The sequence below is a fragment of the Sminthopsis crassicaudata genome, chromosome 6, assembly GCF_048593235.1.
Source record: "Sminthopsis crassicaudata isolate SCR6 chromosome 6, ASM4859323v1, whole genome shotgun sequence".
NCBI classification, from domain to species: Eukaryota; Metazoa; Chordata; class Mammalia; order Dasyuromorphia; family Dasyuridae; genus Sminthopsis; species Sminthopsis crassicaudata.
The window spans coordinates 247,831,590-247,852,433 of NC_133622.1; the positions used below are offsets into that span (position 1 = coordinate 247,831,590).

Sequence of the window (20,844 nt, forward strand, 5' to 3'; positions counted from 1 at the left end):
TTCCTTTCTTTTTCTTTCTTTCTTTTCTTTTCTTCCTTCCTTCCTTCCTTCCTTTCTTTTTCTTTCTTTCTTTTTTTTCTTTCTTCCTTCCTTCTTTCCTTCCTTCCTTCCTTCCTTCCTTCCTTCCTTCCTTCCTTCCTTCCTTCCTTCCTTCCTTCCTTCCTTCCTTCCTTCCTTCCTCTCTCTCTCTTTCTTTCTTTCTCTCTCTTTCTTTTCTTTCCTTCTTTCTTGCTCCCTCCTTCCCTTTGGGAGAACCTCCTTTCTTTGTTCTGTCCTTCCTTCCTCCAAAGATTCGCTTCACTGCCCCATTCATGCATATATTTAGCAAATATTGATCCAATCCCTGTAGCATCCAGAGCCCTCCCTTAGGTGCTGCTCTCCCTCCCTCTCTCCCTCCCTCCCTGCCTGCGTCAGCAGGTTGCCTGGTGCTGGGGACGCCCACCTTGCCGATGACATCATTCCGGCTGAGCTTATCCTTGTCCATGACAGTGATGATGATCGTTGTCTCGCGAAGCTTCTCTGTGGGGATGTCAAAGATGAAGGACTCATTGAAGACGGGGTTCAGGTTCCTCTTCATGGTCACTGTCTTCTTCTTCTCCACTCGCTTGTCCTTGTACATCAACCACACCTTCACGTAGGGGTCTGCGGGTGAGAGGCGGGGGGGTCAGGGGAGGTGGGACTTCTCCAGCCCGGACCCATTCCACCAAGGACTTGGAGGTGCTGGGAGAAGTGGGGAAAGGAGGGGTTCTTTTCTCCGGGGGTACACTACTTGAAGAGGGAGCCATGAAAGGACCAAAGGGATCCTTAGGATATGCTGAAGTATAGAAAGTCAGAGCTGGGAGGGACCTTAGAGAACATTTGGTTCAACTGCCTCATGTTACAGATGGGAAGGGTCAAGACTAGCCCAGGGTCACTAAGAAAGTTAACTAAATTAGGACCAGAAATCAGTTCTCTTCACTCTTGCTGTGTTCCCTTCTTTATTCTGGAAGGAAATCCAGAACAAGCCTCTCTCTGTGGGCAAGGGGTGCTTGACACAGGCCCTGGCACTTGACAGATCCTTAATGAAGCTTGGCGGCCACGGCCTGGCAGACCTGGCGTGGGGAGCATTCTGTGAGGAAGGAGGACTCCTGGGAGGGAGCTGTCCAACGTGAGGAGGGTGAGGGGTGAGCGGTGCTGTCCAAAGCATGCAGGGTGATTCATGGCGGATGGAGAAAGGGAAAGCGGAGGCTGGGGCCTGGTGAGAGGGGCCCTTGGGAGCCTGAGCCTGGGGGACACTGGAGCAGGGCCCAGCCTTTCCCAAAGCCCAGAGTACCAGATGTGCCCCCGATGTCCATGGCTTTGAGGTTCCGTGCTTTGATGATATTCACGATGATGGAGTTGGCAGAGGGGTTATAGCACAGGGACAGGAGCAGTTCCCCTCGACTTCCCTGGAGGAGACAAAAGGAGGGAGGTTGGTGGGCCTGAGCCGTGGCCAGAGGCAGGGATGGGGGCAATTCTCAGGCGGCCCTGCCTTTGAGGACCCCGCGGAGGACCACTGTGAAAGGGCCTGCAGACTGCCAGCAGAAGCTGGGGGATTCCCAGCCCCTTTGGAAAGTAGCCCTCAGCCCCGAACTCTGACCTCGAGCCACATCCAGAGTGAGAATGCCCTATTCTCAGATTCCCACCTCGTTCCTGGGTGGCAGAAGCCGCTTGGCTGTGGCCATGGGGTCTCTTTTACAGTGACTCCCCCCCAGCTTGGGATACTAATATAGCTAGCATCCATAGAGTGCTTTAAGATGTGCAAAGCACTTTACAAATATCTCATTTTATCATCACAGCGAGTCTGGGAGTTAGGGGGGCTATGATGATCCCATTTTACAGATGAGGAAACTGAGGTCAGCAGAGCGTAAGGGATTCAACTGGAGTTTCATAGCTAGGAAGTGTCTGAGACAGAAACTGAACCCAATTCCTCCTGACTCTGCACCTGGCACTACCTAGCCACCTGCTTTTATGACCACAGATGACATTTCCCTGGATCCCAGAGCTCAGCTCAGCTGAGGGCCCCTGCTCACAGAATGAGGGGAGCCTCCCTCTGCTGTGGGGGAGCTGAGCCCCAACCTCAGGGAAGGAAGAAAAGCAAAGGGCCTTACGCTCCCGTCGCTACATGGCTTCAGCTCCTTCCAGAATGTCTGCATCTGGGTCAGGTCCACTTTGTTGAGAGGGATGGACACCTCCCCAATGGGGTCGTTCCGACTGAAGCGGTCGTAGTCCAGGACCTGAAGGTACAGCACCCGCTGTACCACCTTCTCATAGGGGAAGCCTGTGGGTACCAAGAAGAGGCAGGACCATGAGCCCCCGCTCCAGACCCTCCTCCTTCCATGGATGGAAGAATCCTGAAGCCTCTGAACCAGAAGGGCCTGAGAACCAGAAGGGACTGGCTGAGAACCAGAAGGGCCTGAGAACCAGAAGGGACTGGCTGAGAACCAGAAGGGCCTGAGAACCAGAAGGGCCTGAGAACCAGAAGGGACTGACTGAGAACCACAAGGGCCTGAGAACCAGAAGGGCCTGAGAACCAGAAGGGACTGAGAACCAGAAGGGACTGACTGAGAACCAGAAGGGCCTGAGAACCAGAAGGGCCTGAGAACCAGAAGGGCCTGAGAACCAGAAGGGACTGACTGAGAACCAGAAGGGCCTGAGAACCAGAAGGGCCTGAGAACCAGAAGGGACTGAGAACCAGAAAGGACTGAGAACCAGAAAGGACTGACTGAGAACCAGAAGGCACTGAGAACCAGAAAGGACTGACTGAGAACCAGAAGGGCCTGAGAACCAGAAGGGACTGACTGAGAACCAGAAAGGACTGACTGAGAATAATAAAGGACTGACTGAGAACCAGAAAGGACTGACTGAGAACCAGAAGGGACTGAGTGAGAACCAGAAGGGACTGACTGAGAATAATAAAGGACTGACTGAGAACCAGAAAGGACTGACTGAGAACCAGAAAGGACTGACTGAGAACCAGAAGGGACTGACTGAGAATAATAAAGAGACTGACTGAGAACCAGAAAGGACTGACTGAGAACCAGAAGGGACTGAGAACCAGAAAGGACTACTGAGAACCAGAAGGGCCTGAGAACCAGAAGGGCCTGAGAACCAGAAGGGCCTGAGAACCAGAAGGGACTAAGAACCAGAAAGGACTGAGAACCAGAAAGGACTGACTGAGAACCAGAAGGCACTGAGAACCAGAAAGGACTGACTGAGAACCAGAAGGGCCTGAGAACCAGAAGGGACTGACTGAGAACCAGAAAGGACTGACTGAGAATAATAAAGGACTGACTGAGAACCAGAAGGGACTGAGTGAGAACCAGAAAGGACTGACTGAGAATAATAAAGGACTGACTGAGAACCAGAAAGGACTGACTGAGAACCAGAAGGGACTGAGTGAGAACCAGAAGGGACTGACTGAGAATAATAAAGGACTGACTGAGAACCAGAAAGGACTGACTGAGAACCAGAAGGGACTGACTGAGAATAATAAAGGACTGACTGAGAACCAGAAAGGACTGACTGAGAACCAGAAGGGACTGAGAACCAGAAAGGACTACTGAGAACCAGAAGGGCCTGAGAACCAGAAGGGACTGACTGAGAATAATAAAGGACTGACTGAGAACCAGAAAGGACTGACTGAGAATAATAAAGGACTGACTGAGAACCAGAAAGGACTGACTGAGAACCAGAAGGGACTGAGTGAGAACCAGAAGGGATTGACTGAGAATAATAAAGGACTGACTGAGAACCAGAAAGGACTGACTGAGAACCAGAAGGGACTGAGAACCAGAAAGGACTGACTGAGAACCAGAAGGACTGAGTGAGAACCAGAAGGGATTGACTGAGAATAATAAAGGACTGACTGAGAACCAGAAAGGACTGACTGAGAACCAGAAGGGCCTGAGAACCAGAAGGGACTGGCTGAGAACCAGAAGGGCCTGAGAACCAGAAGGGCCTGAGAACCAGAAGGGACTGACTGAGAACCAGAAGGGCCTGAGAACCAGAAGGGCCTGAGAACCAGAAGGGCCTGAGAACCAGAAGGGACTGACTGAGAACCAGAAGGGCCTGAGAACCAGAAGGGCCTGAGAACCAGAAGGGCCTGAGAACCAGAAGGGACTGACTGAGAACCAGAAGGGCCTGAGAACCAGAAGGGCCTGAGAACCAGAAGGGACTGAGAACCAGAAAGGACTGAGAACCAGAAAGGACTGACTGAGAACCAGAAGGCACTGAGAACCAGAAAGGACTGACTGAGAACCAGAAGGGCCTGAGAACCAGAAGGGACTGACTGAGAACCAGAAAGGACTGACTGAGAATAATAAAGGACTGACTGAGAACCAGAAAGGACTGACTGAGAACCAGAAGGGACTGAGTGAGAACCAGAAGGGACTGACTGAGAATAATAAAGGACTGACTGAGAACCAGAAAGGACTGACTGAGAACCAGAAGGGACTGAGAACCAGAAAGGACTACTGAGAACCAGAAGGGCCTGAGAACCAGAAGGGCCTGAGAACCAGAAGGGCCTGAGAACCAGAAGGGACTAAGAACCAGAAAGGACTGAGAACCAGAAAGGACTGACTGAGAACCAGAAGGCACTGAGAACCAGAAAGGACTGACTGAGAACCAGAAGGGCCTGAGAACCAGAAGGGACTGACTGAGAACCAGAAAGGACTGACTGAGAATAATAAAGGACTGACTGAGAACCAGAAGGGACTGAGTGAGAACCAGAAAGGACTGACTGAGAATAATAAAGGACTGACTGAGAACCAGAAAGGACTGACTGAGAACCAGAAGGGACTGAGTGAGAACCAGAAGGGACTGACTGAGAATAATAAAGGACTGACTGAGAACCAGAAAGGACTGACTGAGAACCAGAAGGGACTGACTGAGAATAATAAAGGACTGACTGAGAACCAGAAAGGACTGACTGAGAACCAGAAGGGACTGAGAACCAGAAAGGACTACTGAGAACCAGAAGGGCCTGAGAACCAGAAGGCACTGACTGAGAATAATAAAGGACTGACTGAGAACCAGAAAGGACTGACTGAGAATAATAAAGGACTGACTGAGAACCAGAAAGGACTGACTGAGAACCAGAAGGGACTGAGTGAGAACCAGAAGGGATTGACTGAGAATAATAAAGGACTGACTGAGAACCAGAAAGGACTGACTGAGAACCAGAAGGGACTGAGAACCAGAAAGGACTGACTGAGAACCAGAAGGGACTGAGTGAGAACCAGAAGGGACTGACTGAGAATAATAAAGGACTGACTGAGAACCAGAAAGGACTGACTGAGAACCAGAAGGGACTGAGAACCAGAAAGGACTACTGAGAACCAGAAGGGACTGACTGAGAATAATAAAGGACTGACTGAGAACCAGAAGGGCCTAAGAACTAGAAGGGCCTGAGAACCAGAAGGGCCTAAGAACTAGAAGGGCCTGAGAACCAGAAGGGCCTAAGAACTAGAAGGGCCTGAGAACCAGAAGGGCCTAAGAACTAGAAAGGACTGAGAACCAGAAAGGACTATGGCCACAGGAGGCTCATCCAGCCTCCACCCAGAGACTTCCCCGAACAACACATCCCGCTCCTGCCTCCGTCCTGAGCATCCTTGTTCTAACTGGATGTCTTGCCAATATCTGTCGCTACATATGCTTGTGGAGGGCACAAATGTGAAGATCACTCGGGTTCTGAAAGCCGGGAGGCATCCATCTAAGCTGAGCTCGAAGCTCTCAGCCTACCTGACAAAGTTTGGTTACCTCCAGTGGCAGGGAACTCACCCCCTTTTCTCTCCCTCTCACCCTAGGACGCTTCTCCTTTCATCAAGCCCAGAAGTGCCCCTCCCCGGCCCTTCCCCCACTTCTGCTCTCAGGCCGCGCATTACATGACTTTGCTACCAGGGAGTCGGGGGAAGGTGTGCCTGGAGCACAGGGCTCATTTCCCTTTGTTCCCTTTCCCACTCAGCCAAGGCCTCTTCAGAGCCCACCACAGGCTGAATGTCGTGGTCTCCTGGATGCAGAGAAGGGAAGAATGTGGGTCAGGACACAGAAGGGGGGGTGGGGAGAGAGAGCTGGAGATGAGAACCTCGGAGCGGAGAGATGAAGGAACCTTGGAGAGCCACACACTGAGCTCCAGGACCAGGAGGACAGCCTTCGAGGGGTTCTCTCCCGACTCCGCATCCAGGAATTTCCACACTGCACCCCCACAGTCTTCCTTAGGGGAGCCCCCAGGAGGAAGCTCAGACTGGGGGGCGGCACAGCCCCCCCACCCCAAGCTCGCTCAGGTGGGAGGATGGGTGAATGGGCTGTGCCAGCAGCAAACTGGGCATCCCCCTCCTCCCCTTCCCCGCCTAGGACCCACCCAACTATCCCAACTGCAGCATTTTGTAGATGAGAAAACTTAAAAATTAATGGCTTCCCTCCTTATTGCCCCCTAAGGTCTACAGGGTATTCTCAGAACAACCATCACCTCCCCCCCAAAAAAATCTCTGTGCCTCAAATGGACTCTCCCTCTTGTTGCCCTTCTGGTCCAGGTCCATCAGCTGGAATCTCTCCCTTCTTCCCTTCCTTCAACCCCCCCCCCCCCGCAAGGAAGTCCTTTCTGCCCCCACGGAAACATGAGCTACCCCTTCTGATATTATTTCTGTTGGATCTCCTTAGGGTCCTGTACAGTTGGAGGGCCATGAAAGTGGACCCACCAAGTTCTCTGTGGGCCAGAGTGTCTCAGAAAACCCCATCTTCCTAGTACCTATATTGTTGCATTTCTAATTGTTTTGTTAGATATTTCTCAGTTCCCTGTTACTCTGGTTCAGGCCACACTGGGGAGTACTGAGGTTGCCCACAGAACAATTTAGGCTGTGAGCTTCATGATCAATCACCTCAGACTCTAACACATCCAGCAATATGTTCTGCGCACAGGATGTGCTTAACAAATGAGTTTCCCCCTGTTCTAAACTCGGAGCTTCATGGGTGCAGGGATCATTTCTTTACAAACTTTATAATTCATGATCAAAGTAATCTGAAAAAAGCAGATGTTTTCCCTTTTTTATCCTTTCTCCAGGAAGGATAAGATTATCTTATCTAAACTCTGGGTTTAGCACAATGCAACCTGTGTAGAAGGTATTTAATTCTCCTCCTGTTGTTTTTCCTATTCAATTTCCCACCATGCAGATTTCTATCTATGCTCCCATTATACAGATGAGAAAGCTGAGCCTTGGCCCTCCACCCTAACCCACGGGTCCTGTAACTTCCCCAAAGTCAGACTCCCATTTCCTCAGGCCCCGAGGAGGCCATGGCCTCACCTTCAAAGAGGAAGGTCTCGTTCCAGTGGGGGTTCAGGTTCTTCCTCTTGACCTTGGTCTCCAGCTTGTGCTTCTTGTCGGGGAGCAGGTAGATCTTGACGAAGGGGTCGCTGGTGCCGCTGAAATCCTTGGCTGGCAGCTCCTGGGCTTTCATGATCTTCACGGTGAGGGTGGACTCTTGGAAGTTGTAGCCCACGCTGAACTGGATCCGGCCCAGGTTCTCCTGGCTGCAGCCTTCATGGGCTTCGTCGTCCTCCGAGCCTGGGGACAGCTGGGGCAGGAGAGACGGACACCCCGGGGCCATCAAGCTGAGCCCCCACCCACCCTTCCCTGCGGTCCTGGGAGAGAGAACTGTGTGACTTCCACTATGCTAAGGGGCCTATTCTGGCCCCAAGCCAGAGCTTGGCCAAGTCCAGGGCCTTTCTTCCTCCTGCAGAAGCCTAGGATGGCCCTGGGACTGAGGAAAGCCCTTAGCGAATAAAGACTCAGGCAGATCCCAAGCTCCTGACCCAGCTCTGCCTCTGCCAGCTGCTACTCCTGGCCTGGGGGCCCAACACGGTAGGCTTGGGAGGAACCCAGTTGAGTCAGAGAGACACCTGAAGCCTCATTTGGGCCGGGGGGGAAGGGACCCCTGGATCTCCAGGCCCTTCTTGGCAAAGCTTGTAGACCTCTTCTCGAAATCATGTCAGAAACTGGGGAAGGACTTTCTGCTCCGGACAAAATACCTCGCCCCGGCAATCCCCAGCTCTGTGCCCATTCTATGTCAGCGCCTGGTGCCTCAGTACCCCAGCTCTTAGTCCTGGTGGGGCCCCTTTCCCCACAACCATCCTTGAGATTAGGAACAGGTGGTCTCGCCTTCCACTCCCTCCCCCTTACACCTCTCCTAAACCAGGCTCACTGGGCTCCTCCTCCTCCTCCTGCTTCTGCTTCCCTCCAACCCTGCTTGTAATCAATCCTGGATGAACCCCCCCAAACGGGATGCCCAGAGACAAGTGCTCACTGCCCCCTTTGTGGGCCTGTGTGCGGGGGCGGCGCAGGCCAGGATCGGGGCCGGCGGCACTCCTGGGCCTCTCACAGGCTTTTCACCAGGCTTCGCACGCACTGCCACAGCCCCAAGCCCTCATTAACCAGATCTGGGATGGCACAGCGGAGCCGTAACCATGGCAACCTGGCTGGGCAGCCCCCACTGGAGCCCCTGGGGGACAGGCAGCTCGAGACCCTTCTCCTTCAGAAGGCATCATCAAATAAATATCAAAGGAAGCCGGTCCTCTTGCCTGCCTCTGAAGTGAGCCTGACCCCTGGAGAGGGGGGGCCGGCCTCCTCCCTATGTTGCTCGAGCCCAGATTCCCAGGAGTCTCACCTTCCGGGGCTGGCTTCTCAGAGCCCAGGGACAGTGGGAAGGGCTTTCGGGCCATGAGCTCACTGGGGGCTGGCGGAGTCCCCAAAAATAGGTGCTCTTACATCCCCATTTCACAGAAACTAGGGTGCAGGAAGGGGGCAGGCCTGAGGCAGGAGGAGAAGTTGGGTCTTCCTCCTTCCAGATCTAGCGCTCTACTGGGAGGGGTCTCCCGAGAGCCTTCAGGTTAAAGCTCCTTAAACTTTTGGGGCCTTGGGGAAGCTTTCTCAGAATAATGCCCGTCAACACAAAGTACAGAGGATGCCAAAGGAAACCAATCCCACTGAAATGCAGGGGGCCAAATACTCAAGGCCACAGGTTCACATTCCTCGGAGAAGGAGCCCCCCAGTCTGAATTAAGGAGCTTTTGGAGCTTTGGAGAGGAGATGGAGCCTCCAGAGGAATGAATACCACACTGGGAGCCAAGGGACCTGGACTGAAATCCTGGTTCCCACATTTAAGTGGCTATCTGGTGATGTTCTTAGCTGCTCTGTGCCTCCGTTTCCCCATCTGTAAAATGAGGATAATAACACTTGCATTGCCTCTATCGCAGGCTGCTGCGAGGAGAACCCTTTGTAAGCTATCTCTCAGGAAATGTCAGGCTCAGGAAATGTCACAGGAGAGTAGAGCTCGGGGGAACCTCAGAAAGAATCCATCCTTCCATCTGCAGATGGAGAAAATGAAGCCCAGAAATAAGAGATCGGAAGCACAGAGAGGTAGCAGAAAGACCTGAACAAGCTCGAATGGCAGATGTCGAGCCAGAAGGGAACTTAGCAGCTCTTTTTGCAGTTGGGGAAACTGAGGCGTCTGAGGCACAATTTGAATCCGGTGCCCTTGTCACAATGTCACGCTGCCTCTGGAGAGGCCGTAAGCAGCAAAGCCCTGATTCATCCCTGGGTCTCTGACCAGAGTGGCAGATGGGAGCAAAGAACTTGGGAGCAATTATCCCTCCCTTGGCTGCTGCCTTGAACCTTGTTATTAGTGCTAATGACCTGGTCTATCTCTGGCTGATTCCACTCTGCTCTCCTCCTCCTCCCCGGAAACCAGAAGATGGGGCGATCCCAACCCCCCCTACCTCCCGCTGCCTTTGTCACCTCCGTTGGACAGTGCCCCAGAGGAAGCTACGTGTCAGGGCCGGCCCCTGAGCCCGGCCTTATGGGGACCCGGTGATGGAGAGGGCACCTGGGGACGTGTGGGGAGAGTGAAGGATGCTGGGAAAGATCATGGGAATTAGATGTGAGCAGAAGCAGAAATGGGGGGAGATCAGGAGACAGAAGCAGGAATGGGGGGAGATCAGGGGACAGACTCTGAGAGACAGGGAACAGAGAGGCAGAAATGGGAGGAGATCAGGAGACAGACCCCGAGACAGGGGACTGGACTTGGAAGCGGGCGAGGCGCCCAAAGTGGACAGAGACAGAGAAGCCGCGGGAAAGGTCCCTGGGAGTCAGACCCGGGGAGCCTGGGAGGGAGACCAGAGCTGGACTGTCTGAGAAGACAAGCTTCCAAGGGGCAGCTAGAGCTGAGGAGCCCGGGCCTTGAGTCCGGTCCCGCTCTGGCTTCCGGAGCCAGCTCCATTGCATTTGGGGCTCGGGGGCTCTGTGAGGCTGCCTCAGTTTCTGCTAATGGTCCTGGTTCCCTTCCCTCCCCCAGGAAGGCTGCAGAGGGCAGCTGCTAACTGGGGTCTCGGAGGCTGGGCAGCTTGAGTCTCCACATGCCTGAGACACAGCTGTGGGACCTGGGGATTCACTTTCAGGGCCTTCATCTATAGAATGGGGGCAAGGGCAGCAACCTCTTGGTCAATTCCTTTCCAGCCCCTCAGGGATTTCCCCCATTCCCTGCAGGAGGAATTCAGAGAAGTCCCAGAATCACCTCCACCCTCCCCTCCCCAGAGGCTTGGGGTCTGCATTCAAGCCCCACTTTAGCTATTTCCGAGTTCTGTAACCTCAGGCAAGCCCTTTCCCCTCTCTCAGCCTCAGTTTCCCCATTTGGAAAAAGGGAATAGTAATAATGATCCCTCTGAACTCCCTCCCTCTGCCCATCCACCACATGCACAAGTGAGTGAGGTCAGCCACTTCTGGGGCCTCTGGGACGGGAGGAGTCTAGCTGCTGACAGAGGGTCCTGCTGGACAGATGGCAGATTTACACCACCAGGGGGAGCCACAGGTGACAATGTCCTAGCTGGAAGGAACCTTAGAACAAAGATTGTGCAATGGAGGGGTCTGGGAGACCCCAGACCGAGAAAGGGAATGTCAGAGCTGAGAACTCACGGTCCGAACCTTGGGCTTTACAGAGGAGGAAACCGAGTCATTTGACTAACAAGGGGCCTCAGTCCGAGCAGCGGTGCAGGGGAAGGAGTGTTGGGCGTGGGAGTGGGAAGAGCTTTTCCTTGCGATCCGGGCTCACTTGGGATGCGAGGTCTCAGTTTCCCCACCGTGACAGAGGAGGGTTGGATTGGGTCTTTGAGTCCCGTCCCGTTCTGCTAGCAATGTTTTATCCCATCCCACAATCCCTTGGAGGTGTGGTTCAGTCAGAGATCCCCCAGCCCAGACACACCAACTCCTCCCAGCTTGCAGCAGACCTGATGGGGAGATCAGGTCCCAAAGGCTTCTCCTATCTCTGCTAGTTCCGGCTCAGGGGGCCCTTCTTCCCCCTCCCCCCCAGCCGTCCCCTCTTCCCCCTCCCCCACTGTAGCTGTCCCCTTTTCCCCTCCCCCCAGCCGTCCCCTCTTCCCCTCACCCTCTAGCCCTTGCTTCCTTAGTTGTGGGGGACAGGCTGACTAACACCAAAGGGAGACCCCCGGGTGGGCTCGCGATCGACTCTGGCCCTTTCTCCTGCTACTTGCTCAGCCCCTTCCTCTGTGCTACCAGGGATCTCTTTGATCTCAGAGAGCTTCCTTCTGTGCTCCGGATTGATCTCCCCGAGGCCCCGCTAGGCTGGGAGGGAGGGTGGGCACTGTAATCTCTCCTTGACAGATGAGGAAACTGAGTCTCAGCGCGGCTCAGCTAGTTTGGTGGCAGAGAGAAGCCTACAAGTCACAGCTCTTTCACTCCAGAAACAAACCCTGGTTTGGCTCCCCTGGGGGGGCCAGTCTCCGCCTCGAGGACCATGAGGAACGCTCAGTAGGGTCTGGGCGGACCCACTGCCTCGTGTTCCATAGAGATCCCAAGATCAAAAGAGGCAGAGCGGCCAGAGCGCCAGACCTGGGAGTGCAAACCTCGCTCCCGACACCTCGGCGTTCACTTCGGACAGATCGCTTAATGTGTACTTGCCTCAGTTTCCACTTCCCCTAGAGGTTTGGGGGAGGATCCAATAAGATAATGTACGCGCTTTGCAGACAGTGATGTGTGAATTAGGGCCTCCGACTGTTCCACAGTCTCCCAAGGAGCGAGGGCATGCGCACCGTGGGTGCCGTTCAGCCTGCTTTAGGACTGTGCCTTCGCTCAAAGGGGTGAGGGAAGCCCGGCTCTCTTTCCCAGAAGTCCCAGTGAAGTCCCCCTCCCAGACAGACCCCTCCCCCCTCCTCACCATGAGCATCTCGCTGGTGAGGGAGTTGACGAGGTCCGATACAGAAGACCGCGGTTCCGTGCGCCGGTCAGACTCATCGTGGGGGGTTTGCCCCGGGACGGGGGCTGTATTCACTGCCTTCCCGCCTGCTGGCAACCTAGGAAGAGAGTTTGAGTGAGCCCTGGCGGGGGCGGCTCGGGCCGGACACCAGCTGGGCGGGTGGCCCCGCTCCCCTGAGAGCCTGAAGGCCCTGGGCCGTCCCCCCCCCCCCACGCGTCAGTGATCCGGCTTCTACCCCCCTCCCTCCCTGCCCCCTTCCCTTTTGGTGTGCTCGGCCAGCTGCCCATGCGGGGGCTCCGTTCTCCCCCGGCACCCGCCGGCTTCCTGCCGTCCCTGGGGACGCCCCTTCACCCCCATTCCCCTGCTGCCCCCGAGCCTGATCCTCGAGGCGCAGTCTCCCCCTGCTCTTCCCAATGGGCCATCTGGACTCACCGAGGACTCCCCCGGGGCCAGGCTCCTTAGAGAAAGGCTATCCCCGGGGCTAGCTCTCCCAGCTCCCGCCCCTCCCGGGCCCTGCCTTGTGTTCCCGCCCCTCCCGGGCACTACTTCGTGTCCCCGCCCCTCCCGGGCCCTTCCTCCTGGGAGCGTTCCCGCCCCTCCCGGGCCCTGCCTTGTGTCCCCGCCCCTCCCGGGCCCTTCCTCCTGGGAACGTCCCCGCCCCTCCCGGGTCTTTCCTCGTGTCCCCGCCCCTCCCGGGCCCTTCCTGGTGTCCCCGCCCCTCCCGGGTTTTTCCTCGTGTCCCCGCCCCTCCCGGGCCCTTCCTCCTGGGAACGTCCCCGCCCCTCCCGGGTCTTTCCTCGTGTCCCCGCCCCTCCCGGGCCCTTCCTGGTGTCCCCGCCCCTCCCGGGTTTTTCCTCGTGTCCCCGCCCCTCCCGGGCCCTTCCTCCTGGGAACGTCCCCGCCCCTCCCGGGTCTTTCCTCGTGTCCCCGCCCCTCCCGGGCCCTTCCTGGTGTCCCCGCCCCTCCCGGGTTTTTCCTCGTGTCCCCGCCCCTCCCGGGCCCTTCCTGGTGTCCCCGCCCCTCCCGGGCCCTTCCTGGTGTCCCCGCCCCTCCCGGGTCTTTCCTCGTGTCCCCGCCCCTCCCGGGCCCTTCCTGGTGTCCCCGCCCCTCCCGGGTCTTTCCTGGTGTCCCCGCCCCTCCCGGGCCCTGCCTTGTGTCCCCGCCCCTCCCGGGCCCTGCCTTGTGTCCCCGCCCTTCCCGGGCCCTTCCTGGTGTCCCCGCCCCTCCCGGGTCTTTCCTCGTGTCCCCGCCCCTCCCGGGCCCTTCCTGGTGTCCCCGCCCCTCCCGGGCCCTTCCTGGTGTCCCCGCCCCTCCCGGGTCTTTCCTCGTGTCCCCGCCCCTCCCGGCTCTTTCCTCGTGTCCCCGCCCCTCCCGGGCCCTTCCTGGTGTCCCCGCCCCTCCCGGGTCTTTCCTCGTGTCCCCGCCCCTCCCGGGCCCTTCCTGGTGTCCCCGCCCCTCCCGGGCCCTGCCTTGTGTCCCCGCCCTTCCCAGGCCCTTCCTCGTGTTCCCGCCCTTCCCGGCTCTTTCCTCGTGTCCCCGCCCCTCCCGGGCCCTTCCTCCTGGGAGCGTCCCCGCCCCTCCCGGGCCCTGCCTCGTGTCCCCGCCCCTCCCGGGCCCTGCCTCGTGTCCCCGCCCCTCCCGGCCGCTCCTACATCCCCCTCCCAGGACCCTCCCCATCCATTAGTTTCCCTGGCCCACGGGCCCGGGCGGCGGGAGGCCCAGCTGGGACTCACACCATTACCCTGCACAAACACGCCCGACCGTCTGTCACCCAGCGGCCCCCACCTGTGTTTGCTCAGGCTGGCGGGAGCAGAGTCAGATAGGGCACAGCTGCCAGGGCATTAGGCTCGGCGCCGACCCGACCCTCGGGGGCGGGGCAGGGGGGCTGATGCCGAGGGCCTGAGGAGGCCCCGCCCCCACCTGAGGTCACCGAGCGGGGGTTCTGCGTCCCAGGGTCTCCTAAGCCCCCCTTGCTCCCCGGCACGAGGCAGCCGCGCCCCGGCGAGGCCCCCCCGTCTCCGAATCCTTGAGAATCTGAGGGTCCCTGTCTCGTTACCTCCCATCCATGGGAAAGGTGTCTCAAGGTGGCGCTCCGGGGGCTCCTATGAGCGGCCCCGAGTCTGGCTCGCCGGCCTCCTCGGGCCCGTTGTCCTCCACCAGCCTAGGGTGGGGGAGACCGCGTCCTTGGGGAGGCTCCCTGGCTACTCCCCGGCCGGCTGGCGGCTGAACCTGGGCCCCTTCACCCCTCGGCGGGGAGGGACCGTGGGTGGGCGGGGACCAGGCTGGAACATCCCGGGGGAGGCGGGAGCAGGTGGGCGCAGGACAGAGACCGGGAGCACAAAGCCGGGCTCGGAGGGAATGGCGGGGCCCCCGGCCCGCCCTGGAACACCGGGCCGGACACAAGCCGGGGCGAGCCAGCGGAGCCCAGCAGCAAGCACAGGCGGGCGCCCAGGCATGCGGACACGCCGGGCGCGGGAGGGGGCCGGCCACGAGGAAGGGGTCACGCACACACGGAGACCCCCGGCAGCCAGGGAAGGACCGCACGGGCCCACGGCCATCCGGCGGGCAGCCACAAGGGCGAGCTGGGACTCAGGGGGGCGGGGTGGAAGCAGGGGGATCCCGGCGAGGGCACACACGGTGTGTGCACATACACGCCACACATGCATGCACATGCGTGTGCACATGTGCACCCAGAGGCAGCCTGGGCTCAGCCCGGCGAACTCAGCAGCTCAATCGCCTTCCACCCTCTTCCCCAACCGGGGCACACGCATGTGCACAAGCACACACATACACACACCTGCACACACATGTGCACAATGCACAGAGAAACACACCTGGGTTCAGCCTGGCAAACTCAGCAGCTCAACCACCTCTGGCCCTCTTCCCCAACTGGGGAACCCTCATGTGCACAACCACACACACACACACACACCTGCACACACATGTGCACACATGTGCACAATGCACACACATAAACACGTCTGGGCTCAGCCCGGCAAACTCAGCAGCTCAACCACCTCCCACCCTCTTCCCCAACTAGGACACACTCATGTGCACAAGCACACACATACACACACCTGCACACACATGTGCACAATACACACGTATGTGCACAATGCACACACTTAAACACACCTGGGCTCAGCCCGGCAAACTCAGCAGCTCAACCACCTCTGGCCCTCTTCCCCAACTGGGGAACCCTCATGTGCACAACCACACACACACACACACACCTGCACACACATGTGCACACATGTGCACAATGCACACACATAAACACGTCTGGGCTCAGCCCGGCAAACTCAGCAGCTCAACCACCTCCCACCCTCTTCCCCAACTAGGACACACTCATGTGCACAAGCACACACATACACACACCTGCACACACATGTGCACAATACACACGTATGTGCACAATGCACACACTTAAACACACCTGGGCTCAGCCCGGCAAACTCAGCAGCTCAACCACCTCTGGCCCTCTTCTTCAACTGGGGAACCCTCATGTGCACAACCACACACACACACACACACACGCACACCTGCACACACATGTGCACAATGCACACACATAAACACGTCTGGGCTCAGCCCGGCAAACTCAGCAGCTCAACCACCTCCCACCCTCTTCCCCAACTAGGACACACTCATGTGCACAAGCACACACATACACACACCTGCACACACATGTGCACAATACACACGTATGTGCACAATGCACACACTTAAACACACCTGGGCTCAGCCCGGCAAACTCAGCAGCTCAACCAACTCCCACCCTCTTCCCCAACCGGGGCACACTCATGTGCACAAGCACACACACACACGTGCACAATACACACATATGTGCACAATGCACACACTTAAACACGCCTGGGCACAGACTGGCAAACTCAGCAGCTCAACCACCTCCCACCCTCTTCCCCAACTGGGACACACTCATGTGCACAAGCACACACACACATACACACATGTGCACAATGCACACAGAGAAACACGCCTGGGCTGAAGCGCCCAGCAAACTCCCTCCTCCCCAACTTGGACACATGCACAATCACACATGTGCACACATACACAGAGAGAAACACCTGGCTCAGCCTGGCAAACTCAGCAGGATAACTGCCTGTCATCCTCTTCCCCCAACCAGGACACATGCACACGCATACATGCACATACACATACATGTGCACACACATACACACAGAGGCACACTTGAGCTCTGCCAGGCACTCAGCAGCCCCCGTCTCCCCTCTTTACCCCCAGACCATCCCCAGCGCCCCTGCCAGAGAGATGGACACATACACTCACACATGTGTGCACACACGTATACATGTGCACACACAGAGGTACCCCTGATCTCAGTCTGGCAGACTCAGCAGCCCCCACCTCCCCCCCAGACCACCCCCAGTCCTGCTCCCAGTACCCCTGCCAGAGAGATGGACATATACACTCACACAGTGTGCAACGCACATACGTGTGCACACATACATGCACATACACATACTTGTACACACACAGAGGCACCCCTGATCTCCACCTGGCAGACTCAGCAGTCCCCCTTTCCCCCCAGCCCTGCTCCCAGCGCCCCTGCCAGAGAGGACACGGACACGCACACGGAGGCACGTGCTCATGCAGACACGGGCACAGAGAGGAAGGAGGAGACTGAAATAGCTGGAGAGGTAAAGTCAGGTTAAAAATAGAGGAGGAGAGAGAGAGAGAGAGAGAGGAGAGAGAGAGAGAGAGAGAGAGAGAGAGAGAGAGAGAGAGAGAGAGAGAGAGAGAGAGAGAGAGAGAGAGAGAGAGAGAGAGAGAGAGAGAGAGAGAGAGACAGAGACAGAGAGACAGAGACAGAGAGACAGAGAGAGAGAGACAGAGAGAGAGAGAGACAGAGAGAGAGAGAGAAAACAGAGAGAGAGAGAGAGAGAGAGAGAGAGAGAGAGGAGAGAGAGAGAGAGAGAGAGAGAGAGAGAGAGAGAGAGAGAGAGAGAGAGATTGACGGCTGAAGGTATGGAAAACGTAGAAAACGTGGAGTTCTTGGGCAACACCAGAGCAGCAGCACAGCTGCAAAGCAGCCTGGGAGAGAAATGGGGCCCCCTGAAACTGTCAGGGGCCACAGGATAGAGAGGAGAGAACGGGGGTGGGGGCAGACAGACAGGGGGGCGACAGTCAGCGGAGAGGCCCCAGGCACTGGCTGGGGGTCGGTCCCCTGTGAGGAGCAGATGGGAGGAGGAGAGAAGAGACAGAGAGAGGTTAGTCAGAGAAAAAGCGGGCACGAGACTTTGGGGGGCGGGGGCCACTGGGGCGGACAAGGTGGAGCGGCGATGGCCAGGAGGAGAGGCAGAGAGGAGAGGGGAGCACACACCGGGAACGGGACGACATGGCAGAGTCTTGAGCGAGGAGAGCGATGGGAGGAGCCCCCTCCCTCCCTTCCCCCAAATGGGGGCTCCGGCTGAACCATCTGGATCCCCGAGGGAATGAGTGTGAAAAGATACAGCTGAAGGGCTGAGGGTGAGATGGAGATCGAGAAATGAGGGCGGTGAGTGATGAGGCCACAGGGGCCCAGCCAGAGAGATGGGGTGCAGGGGTCGGGGCTCCATGGGGGCAGCTTACAGGCCCCTCTCAGAGGCCACTGGGACCGTCGCTGCCATTCAAACCCACAAAGAGCCCCAGCTGGGGAAGGAAGGCTCCCAGAGGCAGGCCGGTCACTGACCCCGGCCACAGATCCGGGGGCGGAAGCTGGAGGAGGTTTGGGGATCACTGGGTCCAGCCTCCCTTTTACAGAGGAGAGAACTAGGGGGAGCAGCTGGGAAGGCTTCCTTAGCCCAGGCTGGCTCAGCTCTTGGGGCCCCGGGACAGCCTCCTCCTCCCACCCTCGCACATGGCCCTCCTGGTCTCCGGGGAGATCTGCTTTATGAGTCTGTTGCCATCCGGAGCAGACTAATTGTTTTCTCCAACAATGATGGGAGACAGATGCTGGGGCCCAGACGGCTGTGGCAGGGCCGCCCCTCCCTGAGGGGCAGACACCCCTCGGGAGGCCCGAGCTGGGCCAGATGGGCTGGAGGAGGCCGGAACAGGGTTCCCATGAGCTCTCGGAGGCGGGGGCTCGCAGGTCTCCAGGACAACTTCCCGGCCCAGCCCAAGACACTGGGGAGGCAGGGAGCCTCGGGCCTGAGCCCAGCCTTGCTAGCAGTACAGCTCCTCCTAGACTCTGTTTCCTCATCTGGAAAACTGGGGACTGCTGGCACTGAGCTTGGAGGGAACCAAAGGGAAGCTTTGTCATAGCTCTGGAGCTGGGCCGGACCCTAATGGTCACTTAGATCCCCCACCTTATGTGACCTAAACTGGAGGCCTGGGAATGACCAGACAGAGTCATGGATTTAGGGCTGGGTGGCACTTTAGGAGCCTCTGGATCCTGGAGCCCTTGGTCATCTTACACCCAGAGAAACTGGAATCCAGAGCTCAAGGGAAACTCAGATTCATGCATGGACTGAAGGATGAAGCTGGGACCTGAACTCGGGATTTTTTTCACTGTACCATGCAGACAATGGGTATAAGGTGCTTTTAAGTCAGTCTTTTACAGATCAGGAAACCGAGGCCCCCAAGAGTCAAGGTTTAACATTAGAACCCTAGTCTTTGGGCTGCAAAAACAGCCCTGTTTCGGGTCTGTCATCCTGCTTCTTACAGGGCTGAAGATTAAAGGGGCCTGAGCAGGTGGAAGAATGTTTGAGACCCTACTGTGCCAATCATAAGGAAGCTTGCCACCCTCTGAGACTCAGTATCACTGTCAGCCTCTTCCTAAAGTGGAAGGCTGAGCTCTCTGCCCACCCTGCAGTGCCCCATCAGGGAAGCTGGTGCCCTGGGAGCTGGGCCTGGGCTCTCTGCCATCACTGTAGTGCCCCAAGAGGGCAGCTGATGCCCCAGGAGCTGGGCCTGGGCTCTCTGCCCACCCTGTAGTACCCCATCAGGGCAGCTGATGGGCTCTCTGTCCACCCTGTAGTGCGCCCATCAAGGCAGGCCCCAGGAGCTTGGGCTGCAGTCCTCCAGATGGAGACAAAACCTTGGGTCCATCGGGACAGAGGGGGCAGGAGCTGCTCTCCACATTGGGAGCTTTAAGGCTCTGTGGAAAGGGGCCTGGTGGCAGCTCTAATGGGAAGAAGAAAATTCTGAATGTTTGCCCCGCGGCAGGGGCAGGAGCCTGTCAAGGACCCCAGGCTAAGGAGCAGAGATGAAGCTCGGTGGCAGGCGGTCACCCCCACTAGGTTGGGAGAAATGGGATGGAGGAAGATGGGAACGGGGGCCCTCCTGGGGCTGTTCAGGTGGGTCTGACTCCACCCCCCCTTTGCCGATGTCTGGTGGAAAGGACGGGGGGCCAAGCTGATGGAAAGATCAGATGGGATGCGTATGGTGTGAAAGCCAAGTAACAAGGAGGTAAAAATAGGCTGTGGGTGAAAATGGTGCCAGCTAATTAGCACATGGGTAATGTGAAATCTTGTTTCCAGCCTACATCTGCTCCCTCACGCTTCACACCTTGTTTTTGCGGCTCCCGGAAGGGTTCCAGCCTTCTCTCCCACCTTTCTCTCCACCCAGATCCCTGGCTCTCCCACCTCCAGGTGTCAAGGCTCTAGCCAGGAAGGACAAGGGGCATCTCTGGTGGGGCCATGGAGGTGGTGGGGGGGATGAGACCCAGATGGAATGCCCATGGGCATGAGGGGGGGCCGGCATCCTGGAGTCCTGTTGGGCATGCTGGGATGGGGCCAAAGCATGCCACGAGCCAAAGGAAATCAGTCTGACTCCCCTCTCCCTCCCCTGTCCCTGTCACCCCCCCAGACATGCAGCTCCTTCCGGCTGGGGACGGCCCAGACGATGCAGCCACCAGGTCTGGCCAGGAGAAACCAGGGGGGAGCAGTATGGCACCCAGCTGGAGGGATGCTGGGCCTGTCTGCCAAGGTTCCCCCCCCCCTCCCCAGCTTGTAATCTCTTCCTATCCCCCAGGGACTTCTCCCTGGAAAAGCCAGCCCCTCCCCCCCCCTTGGCATGCAAGCTGCGCCAAGCTGGCAGCCTGGGGCCCAGGCCCTGCATCTCTCATTAGTGTGACGAGAAGCGGAATTAGCCAAGATGACCAGCATTCTGCTCAGGGCCTTGCTAGTCCGAGTCACAGACTGCTGGAAGCGACCTGAACTGTTATCTGGCCTGGCTCCCTCATCTTACTTACAGAGAAGGAAACTGAGGCCTGAGGAAGCAAAGGCACGTTATATTTCCCCAGCAGAATGTAAGCTCGCTGAGGGCAGGAAGTGCTGCATATATGCAGGCCTTAGGGAGGGGGCCTGGCACATGTAGATACTTAAGGCTTGTTCCCTTCCCATGGATAGATGTTTACTGGGTTAAGTGGGAAACGGTCATTTAGGAGGAAAGTGCCAGGAAAGTACATTTGGAACTAGAGCTGGTACTTGATTCTGAATTTCACAATTTTTCCACTGGCTCTAGTGGTCTGTCTCCCCTCCTCTGGCAAGAAGTTGGGCCAGGAGCAATCCAGATGGCTGAGCCTGAATGAGGTCCTCAGAGTGGG

General features: G+C 57.3%; 1 protein-coding gene across 1 annotated transcript in view; it reads right to left on the reverse strand.

Annotated features, from left to right (window-relative positions):
• SYT7 (synaptotagmin 7) overlaps nucleotides 1-20,844 on the reverse strand; it is a 39,082-nt gene that overhangs the window by 6,622 nt on the left and 11,616 nt on the right. Inside the window, exons 4-8 of the mRNA XM_074273084.1 lie at nucleotides 12,240-12,375; nucleotides 7,320-7,590; nucleotides 2,130-2,299; nucleotides 1,313-1,427; nucleotides 443-642 (exon numbers count right to left, since the gene is read on the reverse strand). Coding sequence (XP_074129185.1) covers nucleotides 443-642; nucleotides 1,313-1,427; nucleotides 2,130-2,299; nucleotides 7,320-7,590; nucleotides 12,240-12,375 — 892 coding nt within the window. The remainder of the gene's footprint in view (nucleotides 1-442; nucleotides 643-1,312; nucleotides 1,428-2,129; nucleotides 2,300-7,319; nucleotides 7,591-12,239; nucleotides 12,376-20,844) is intronic.